The sequence below is a fragment of the Gorilla gorilla genome, chromosome 21 (genome assembly GCF_029281585.2).
Source record: "Gorilla gorilla gorilla isolate KB3781 chromosome 21, NHGRI_mGorGor1-v2.1_pri, whole genome shotgun sequence".
Classification (NCBI taxonomy): Eukaryota; Metazoa; Chordata; class Mammalia; order Primates; family Hominidae; genus Gorilla; species Gorilla gorilla.
Window position 1 is genome coordinate 19482957 of NC_073245.2, and position 10318 is coordinate 19493274.

The 10318-nt window shown below is 41.4% G+C and overlaps 1 protein-coding gene across 2 annotated transcripts in view; it reads right to left on the reverse strand.

The window, feature by feature from the left end:
• PAK5 (p21 (RAC1) activated kinase 5) overlaps positions 1-10318 on the reverse strand; it is a 308227-nt gene that overhangs the window by 14488 nt on the left and 283421 nt on the right. For both annotated transcript variants that reach the window (XM_019017569.3, XM_055372365.1), the window contains one exon: positions 5742-5868. In XM_019017569.3, the coding sequence (XP_018873114.2) occupies positions 5742-5868 (127 nt within the window). The remainder of the gene's footprint in view (positions 1-5741; positions 5869-10318) is intronic.

Here is a 10318-nt window from a genome sequence, read left to right on the forward strand (position 1 = left end):
AAGTTAGAGAACGTTATGGAAAAAGCAGATAACAGTGGCCAGAAAAAGAAGTCTTCAGGCATAAAGATGCAGATGGTGGCATTTGGAGGTGAAACTAATGATCACTGAAATAGGAAGCTGCAGGAAGATCTGGGCAGGGCACCAACGGCATTTGCTGTGGTACAACTCACCCTCCTTATACCACTTCCCTTATCACGATGTGTGAATCCAGGCACAGGGTTGCCAGACCCTTTGATTTTTCACGGAAGACAGGAATCTGAAATTTTATATGACATCTTCCAAGTTTTGATTTGTGGCAATCAATTTACAGTAAAAAGAAAAAGAGATCACAAAGACCACTTGTGTGTGTATTGGACTTAGCGGGTCATGGGTTTGAATTCCGGCCAATGAATTTGTCAAAGGTCAGTCACTCACTGCTTACTGGCCCCTAAGTAATTCATTTATCAAATGTTGGCCCTAGGCCAAGGAAAGGTCATGATGATTCTACACAACACTTAATTACAAGGGCAGAGGAAATGCCTTCTGACTTAGCATCTACCTTGTCCCTGGTATACTTCTGAAGGTTTTACACACATTACATTATTCATTCCTAAGCCACTCTATGAGATACTATTTATTTTCCTCTTTCAAATCCCAAACACCACATTCTCCCTTCTTAACACAAATTAGTGACTCGTTAGATATTACTTATGCCGTAGATAATAATTGAATGATTTACTTTTAGTTGATAAAAGATAATTTATCTAGTCTTTTGAGAGGACAGAAAGCATTCATTCTTTCAAACCTGAGCAATTCTCGGTCATTTTTCCTAACTTTAAAAAATTTTTTAAATTTTTTAGTTTTTTTTTTTTGGAGACAGGGTCTCACTTTATCACTCAGGCTGGAGCGTAGAGGTATGATCTTGGCTCACTGCAGCCTTAAACTCTAGGGCCCAAGCAGTCCTCCTGCCTCAGCCTCCAGGGTGCTAGGACTACAGACAAATGCCACCATATCCAGCTAATTTTTTAGTTTTCTGGTAGAGATGAGATGGGACTTCAATATGTTTCCCAGGTTGGTCTTGAACTACTGGGCTCAAGCAATCCTCTTGTCTCAGCCTCCCAAAGTGCTGGGATTACAGATGTGAGCCACCACGCCCTGCCAACTTTTTAATTTTTAAATAATAATAAATCCACAGGAAGTTGCAATGTGCACCCGTCTCTCCCCAGTATTCGCATCTTACACGGCTACAGTACAATATCAACACTCGTAAATTGATTAGGTCTAATTTATAGAACTTATTCAAATTTCATCAGTTACAAATGAACTCATTGTGTGTGTACTGTATATAAGTATACTCTGAAATTTTATCATGTGTTGCCAACTAGCCAGCTAACCAAGGGAAGGCTAGTTACCTGGTGAGTTACTACGGTGGGCAACTAGAGCTTGATCCTGCTGAAGAAGTCTGGGAGACTGTGTAGAACAGTGCAAAAGTCATTGTGGTTTTTGCCACTAAAAGTAATGGCAATTACTTTTGCACCAACCTATTATAACCACCACCAAAATCAAGATACCCAACTGTACTATCAGCACAGGACTCCCTGGTGCTGTTCTTTACAGACACATTCCCACAACCCCAAACCCCTGACAACCACTCATCTGCTGTGCATTTCTATAATTATGTTATTTCATGAATGTGTGTGTGTGTATATATATAAATATATGGAATCATATAGTGTGTATCCTTTTGAGATTGGTGTTTTCTCACTCAGTATAACTTCCCTGAGGTTCACCCAAGTTCTCGTGTGTATCAATTGTTTGTTTTTATTGTTAAGCAGTATTCCATGACATGGATATATTAATACTATTTGTTTAATCATTCGCCCTTTGAAGGACATTTAGGTAGTTTCCACTTTGGAACTATTATAAAGAAAACTGCTATAAACATTTGTGTACATGTTTCTGTGGGAAAATAAGTTTCCATTTCTCTGGATAAATGCCTCAGAGTGCAAGTGATGGTCGTATGGTAAGTCCATTTTTAATATTCAGAAAGAACTGCCAAAGTATTTTCTTGAGTGGCTGTGCCATTTTAAGTTCCTATGAGCAGTGTATGAATAAGTGTTGTTATCACTATTTTTCATTTTAGTCATTCTTAAATGTGTGCAGTGATAGCTCATTGTAGTTTTAATGTGCATTTCTCAAAGGCTAATGATGTTGAACATCTTCAAACAGGAAGAGAACCCAATATATCTTGTGTGGCAGACAGTATTTTCCAAAAATGCCAACAATAATTTTGCCTATCCCATGAGCTCTTCTTACAATATGACTTAATTTTTCTCACACTGAGGAGGACTCTAAACCCCTGCCCCCTGAATCTGGAAGGGCTTGTGACCGTGGTGAAAGTAATGTTATGTGATTCTGAGGCTAGGTTATAAAAATGCCATGCACTTCCACCTCGTTTTCTTGGGACGCACTCTTGGGACCCAGCTGCCATGCCATGAGGAAGCTCAAGCCACATGCGGAGGCCACCTATTTTGTAGGTGTTCTGGTGGCAGCTCCAGCTAGCCTGCCTGGACTGACTACCTGACATGTGAGTGAGGATGACTTCCAGATAACTCTGGCCCCAGGCATTATCTAACCACAAGTCAGAGCAGCACTGTTTTGCTGAGCTTAGCCAACCCTTGGATCTATAAGAGACAATACTAAAATGACTGTGGACTTAAGACTCTAAATGTTGAGATGCTTCGTTATAACAGCAATAGATAATTGAAAAAGTCTTCTCCACTATATAATGTTGTACACTAATAGACTCATACAATAACACACTCTAAGCCTTTTCTTGGAGTAGCCACACTCCATTTCTGCTCTCTTTTAAAAGAAAAGTTTCCTTTTCCTACAGATACTGGAGAAACCACTGGAGTCAATATGATGCACTGTTCTGAACATGAATGAGTAAACTCTGGACAAAATGGCCAAGAGGCACAAGATCCACTCAATATGCTCTTGCTTCCTCTGCCTGGAATGCTCCTGTTTCTGGCAGCCACAGGGTCCAGTTCCCCATGTCTCTGCCGAAACGCCACCATATCAGAGGGATCTTCTGACCAGCCTCCCTAAGACAGCCCCCATCACTTCCATCACTCCCCATTCTCCTTACTATGCCTAAATTATCCTAGGAAACTTAGTACTTATCACCCCTTGTTTGGTGGGGATTTTGTTTGTTTATTTATCTATTTGTTCATTATCACATTCCCAGCCCCCAAATAAGCTTACTAGAGGAAGTGATTTTGCTTTGTTCATCCCTAGGATTTAGAACTGTCTGTTACACATAGTAGACATTCAGCAAATGTTCAGTAAATGAATGAGAGAACAAACCAATAAGGACTAAAAGCACCTACAATGTGTCTATTTATGTGAGCTCTTTACAGGGTGCACAGGGATGCAGGAGGTGTTTGAGACAAAGGTTCTGCTCTTGAGAATGACAACTCAATGATTTAAAAATCTTGCACATTGAGGGGAGGGGAGATCTTTAAGTAATTTGATTAAACAATGACTTCTTATCTTAGTCTCATTTCTGATTTTGATACTGGATATGATCTTACAGCAAGGAAGCCTGTACCATAAATTTCTAGAAATAGGGAAAGAAAGTCTGGCTTGAAATTGCTCTGCTAGACCAGTTTAATGCTTTGCAAATTGCATTCTGACATAGTGGAGCCTTGCGTAGGTGCTTTCCGGAGTCAGGCCAGGGAGGATTCTTGACCTTTTCTCATAGCTGCTCCACTCATATGGGAGATTAAGAAAAAATGCATACACAGTCTTCTTCTACCTGTATCCACATCCCTTTGCAATGCGACTTTGCATCTTCTCCTATCAAGAGGCAGAGTTTATATCCCTACTCCTTGAGTCTGGTCTTGAATATTTAGTAAATATAATATAAGCACAGGATTTGAAAGGGCCTACACATCAGGGCTTGCCTCCTTTGGTGCTCTTGGGAACTTTGCCACAGGTATCACGTGAATAAGTCCAGGTGACTCGGAGATGAGTGATACTTGGCCCTGTTACCTGCACTGTCCCTGCTGAGAGCCAGCTGACTGCCAAGCAAATGAGTAAGGCTGTCACCATAGGCTGATCACAACTGCAAGAGAGAGCTCAGCTGATGTCACATGATGCAGAGATGAGCTGGTACAGAGATGAGTTTTCCCAGAGGAGTCAGCCCAAATACTGGCTCAGAGATAAGTCAGCAAATAAATGGTGGTTGTTTTAAGCCACTAACTGTTGAGTGGATGTAGCAAAACCTGACTGATACATGCTACTACTGTACCGTTCTTTCTTAAGAGAAGCAATGCAATGGTTAAAGCAATGCAAAAAGCAGGACTTAAAACTCCTCATTAAACACATTCCCAAGTTTGCAAATTGTGTATACATGTACATGGAAATACGGGAAAATTCGGTAATGGGATTAGGAGTGATCTTTGTCTTATCCTCTATACTTTTCTGAGTTTACTACATTTTCTACAATAATATTTACAATCTTTTTAAAACAACAAGAAAGAAAAGCCAAAGTGCTTGGACTGTTTCTTCTGGCTGCCCTCTGATCATTCCTGGGCAATTTCTGATATGACATGAACGTTTTCCATATGGCAGGGGTTGCAGGTGTAAAAGACAGGAACATCAAGGGAATGGTTGGCTCCATTCATGCCAAGGCCATTGCCTCTGGTGGGAGTTTCAGGGGGCTCAGGAGAGCCTAATGGTATAGAGCTATGCTTTGAAACTCTTCCATTTAACTAAGCCTTCCTTGGAATGTCAACTGGTTATTTCCTTGGCTGTTATATTCCATGCTCTGTGCCCTGGTGTGGCTGATGAGTTTCAGCAGAATCCCTTGCACAGGTTGCAGTGATGTGAAATATGGAAATCTGGGCCTAGAGGTTTGCCAGTGTGATAAATATCCTCTGTTTGTCCTACTGGATCTATTTTCCTCCCTCCTCCAAGCCTTAGGAAACCAACCTATATTGACTGCATTTTGGCTCCTAGCTGATTTCAGCCAATAGGGAGCACCAGTAGGAAACTAGAAGGAAGAAGAGTGAGGTTGGAGGATTTATTCTCTCAGCTCTCATCCTGTAGGTTCACCTTGGTTTGGCTTCTACCAAAGGTCAGAGCACCCGCCAGGCAGCTCCGAAATCTATAGCAATCTCCATTTCCAGATTCTAGTAGCCAGAACCTCGCCTCACCGCTTCAGTCATGGGGTAGTAGGAGTAATGTTCCATTATAAAGTACTGCACTAATCCTCATACACTATTCCTTATGATTTTTCTACATCTGCCCACACTTTTGTAAACTGTCCTTTATTACACCATCCTCAAATTACCCAAGTGGAGTTGATCATCTGTTACCTGCACGGGCTCTGGAAGGTAATGTGGACACATGTATTCATGTGAATAGGTTGGACGCACCCCTAGAAGTGTCAGCTCTTCTCCTCCAACAAAAAACAGATGTGGCAGAAAAGGAAAAGAAATAGCCATAGTTTCTATTACTTCCTATACTCATTGTTAAGGAGGCAAATTATCCATCAAAGTCAGGTAATTCTGACTAACAAGGTGACACAGAGGAAGGGATGGTAATTTCTTTTTTGTAAGTGTTCTGGGAAGAGAAGTGGGTGACTTGTGACTAAGAAAAATTAGAGTTATAAAAAAGTGTTTCTAAAAGAGTTATGCCCATGACAGACAGAGTGACAAGAAAAACTACGAACGGGCCAAACATGAACATCTTACCCGGCCATCACTTGTCAGGAGGATGGAGTCACTTTTTATGTCCCTGTGAATCACTCCTTGGTTATGAAGGTAGGAGAGAGCTCTCAGAACTGACAGGCAGACAGTAGCTATCTGTTCTTCATTCATTCTGGAAAGGAAATAACATTTAAGGAACAAGACAGGTTTAAGAACATCTTTGAAATGCTCAAGAGAGGCAGCTCCCTTGTGCTTTAGTGAAACAGTCCACGTGCTCCAGCCCATATCTGAAAAATCTGCAGACAAGGGAAGGAAGTCTTCGGGATCTGACTCCCAGAACAAAGGCTTGGCACTGAGAATGACAGGGACCAAATATAAGTCAAAGGAAAGAGATCACTATTTGTCAGCTTTTTGGTCATTCATGCAAATGCACTTCCAGGAACTCATTTATTTATTTATTTATTTATTTATTTATTTATTTATTTATTTATTCATTCATTCTTTGAGATGGAGTCTCACTCTGTCACCCAGGCTGGAGTGCAGTCTTCCTTTTTTTTTGAGATGGTGTCTTGCTCTGTCACTTAGGCTAGAGTGCAGTGGCACGATCTCGGCTCACTGCAACTGCCACCTCCTGGGTCCAAGCGATTCTCTCTGCCTCAGCCTCCCAAGTAGCTGGGACTACAGGCGCCCATCATTATGCCTGGCTAATTTTTGTATTTTTAATAGAGATAGGGTTTCACCATATTGGCCAGCCTGGTCTTGAACTACTCCTGACCTCAGGTGATCCACCCGCCTCAGCCTCCCAAAGTGCTGGGATTACAGACAGGAGCCACTGTGCGGGGCTCCATGAACTCTTAACAGATAATTCCATAGGCATCAACAAGCCTCCAGGGTCCCACAGAGTCAGCACACTGAATAGGTGGATGAAGGTTTCAGGCGTGGCTGTTAAATGATCATAAGAAAATCCTTTAACTTCCTTGGGTCTTATTTTCTTCATCTTAGAAATGGGGACAGCCACAGTTTTCAAGGCTGAGCTCAGGCAAAGTGGTCTTTGCATCTCTAATCCTCCCTCTGGGACCCACCCTACTTCCCATTCACCCTCTCTCTTCTTCCTCCAAGGAGCTAGAGGTTTTTGTCGCTTCAGGTCCCTTCTCTCAAAAGGAAATTGGACCTAGGAAGTTACTAATAACAGAGTATGAATGGATAGTATTTTAATAAATGGACCATGGGAATGAGAAACGAAGCAAAGCATTGGTTATGGCCTCCCATATCTCATGGCTGCACCCCTGTGGAGAAAGTTTTTCCTTCTCCACAGTTTTAGAGGGGGAGGGGGAGGTCAGCTAACTGCCTAAGGTTGCGCAGCTAAGAAATGGCCAGGTCATGATTCAAACCCCACCTCTTTTTTAGTCCAGAACGCATGCTTTCCCACTTTCCCACTTTCCCATTTTCCCACACTGCCCTCACCACTTGAATGAATGGATTCTCCTAATGAGTGAAATAGTTCAGCCACAGAGGAATCTAGATGAGAATTATTTGGGTGGCACAGGTTGTTCAGTGCCGTCAAAATGACTCATTTAGGCAGCTGCCTAACTCATCTATGCGCAAAACTTCTTCCCTATCCCATGTTAAATAATAAATGTAAAAGAGGTCCTAAAGCAAACTATCATCCAAACAGAGGAGACTGTCAGGAGAGACAGAGGGTGTAAATGACCAGAGCCCAAATTTAAGGACAAACTTGTGAAACTCCAGTAATCCCAGGTAAATCTAAGGTCAGCAGAATAAGGAAATGAATGGCTTTGAATTTTCATTTCAGTTTAGTTGATGCTAGAAAATCCTGATGGGATTCAAAAGTAAGGTATAAAGTGGTAGCCAATTAGGAGAATACCTAAGGTATAAAGTTGATGAGTATGAAGAAACACACCCTTCCCCTCAAAGAGGATTTGGCCTTTGGGAGGCCGAGGTGGGAGGATTGCCTGAGGTCAGGAGTTCGAGACCAGCCTGGCCAACATGGTGAAACCCTGTCTCTACTAAATATACAAAAAATTAGCTGGGCATGGTGGCCGGTGCTTGTAATTCCAGCTACTCGGGAGGTTGAAACACGAGAATTGCGTGAACCTGGGAGGCGGAGGTTGCAGTGAGCGGAGATAGCGCCTCTGCATTCCAGCTAGGCGACAGAGTGAGGCTCTGTTTCAAAAAAAAAAAAAGAAAGCAAAAGAGGATTCCACAGCACCAGTCTCATACAAAGGCAGGTGACAAGAAATGTTTTTGCCTGAAACAGAGGAAGCCTACAACTTCTGTGTTCTGGGTTTTGTGGTATGTTGGTCATTATCCTGAATGGTTTTCACACGACCATTTTCACATGTGGAAAAACACATTCCTCAGAGGTTTACAGTATATGCAGCAGGGACAAGCTCACATATACCTTCAAATTAATTCAGAACCAAGAACCACCATCTTTAATAAAATTATTTTCTCTTGAATTCCGTGAAATTTGAGTTATCTGAGAGAGGTATAAAGATTCTTTACAGGTCGACTATATCAAAAATTACTTGAATCTAACCCCTAGTCACTAACAGAAAGATCCCATTTGACTGGAACATGTGACAAATACTTCCCAATCCAATGCCTTTGAAATTAGCATGGCCAACTGGAGAATCGTTGGTGCATTTCTTCTTCTACTTCTTTTCTATAGGAAAAAAGCTTGGCATGGAATAAAAAACGCTTCAGTTCTAGAGTAACCTCAAATTCAAATCCTGGCTGTATCAGTTATTAAATGTGTGGTCTTAAGAAGGATACCTTTTAAAATTTTGAGATAGAGTCTTGCTCTGTTGCCCAGGCTGGAGTGTAACGGCGCAATCAGAGCTCACTGCAGCCTTGAACTTCTGGGCTCAAGTGATCCTCCTGTGTTAGCCTCTCGAGTAGCTAGGACTACAGGGACATGCCACCACACCCAGCTAATTTTTAAATTTTTTTAATAGAGACAGGGTCTCGCTAAGTTGCCCAGGCCAGTCTCGAACTCCTGTGCTCACGTGATCCTCCTGCCTTGGTCTCCCAAAGTATTGAGATTACAGGCATAAGCCACCATGCCTGGACAATAATATTTTTCCTCTTTGAGTTGTAGCTTCATCACCTGGCAGACAGGTACATCAGCATCTGCCTCATAGAAATATGTGATGGTTACATGATTAACATATGAAGAGCTTGATGGTGCTTGGCACTTTCCCTTCCCTTCTGTAACCCTCTGTTTCCTGGAAATTAGAAGGATCTGATGTAACAAGATGTTAAGTTAATGCTAACACTTCAGTATGTATAAGAAATACCTGAGTATTTGGGTACAGCATGGATTCTCATTTAGTTGGTCTGGGGTAGTACCTGAGATTCTGCATTTCTAACAAGCTCCCAGGTCCTCAGACAGCACTTGGAGTTGCAAGGGGTTAGATGTTTTATCAACCGATCAATAAATCATTCAGTAAAGCAGTTATTCAATATCTACTAAAGGAAGCTCCCTGAATTCTGAGTTTAAGATTTCGAATACCAAGTATTCACGGTGTTCCTTGACACACAATTTCATTTTGCCTCTGGAGTTACTGGGTCTTTAAAAGGGAAATCAGTTGACAATCCTGGATGAGAAAATTAGAAAAGAAAATGGATTTTAGGGACACACTGTCTTCAGTGGTTTCCACGGATACAAAATAAGAATGGAAAGGAACCTTGACAAAGGTAGAGCTGGAGACCTGAGTGGCTGTGTGAAGCTCTGGAAGGCAACAAAAAGGTTTCTCCCCTGAATATATTTTTATTTTTTGCTTTATATGTGAAAGGCAAAAAATGTATATCACATTTGCCTTATGCTTAGATCTTTCCAGTATATTTGTTTCTACCAATTAAGATGATCTTATGTGTTTTTTTGTTGGGCATGTCTTATTGCTACACCATCAAGAGTCTGCCAGCTGAATTGTTGGTGATAAATGTCTTCACTCACAAAGCTTTATTTTGAGATAGCCTACTCCAGACTGAGAACTGTAGAGCCACGTAACATCTCATTTCAGTGGAGAAAAAACAGCATGTTCTATCCTTCACAGGGTTTCCCAGTACTTTCTTGTTACCTTGTTTTCCACCAATTATGTACCTGGATCCACTTTTGATTCAGGAACCATTTCAATAACATCAGCTAACACTCAATACCTCTTCCTCATGACAATCCTTCCTTAACTTTTTGGCATTTTATTTACCATCAAAACCAAAGTTAAAGTTTCCCAAATGTAACATGCTATTTTGTATGTCTATTCCACAGAATCTTGCTTCTCCAAGTATGGTCCATGAACCAGCAGCATTGCCATTGCCTGAAAGTTTGCCGTAAATGCAGAATCTTATACCCTCTCTATTGAGTCAGGATATGCATTTTGATAAGATCCACAGTGATTTATGTGGACACTGAAATTGAAGAGGCACTATCCTAGCACATATTCTTTCCTCTGCCTTCAATGCCCTTTTCCTCCTATGTGCCTTCTTAGTAAACTCCTATTCACTCTCAAAATCCATCTCAGATGTCACCTTATATTAAATAGAAATATTTATTGACTCTTTCTGAGAGAGACATTTAGGTATTCTTCTATGCTACATAT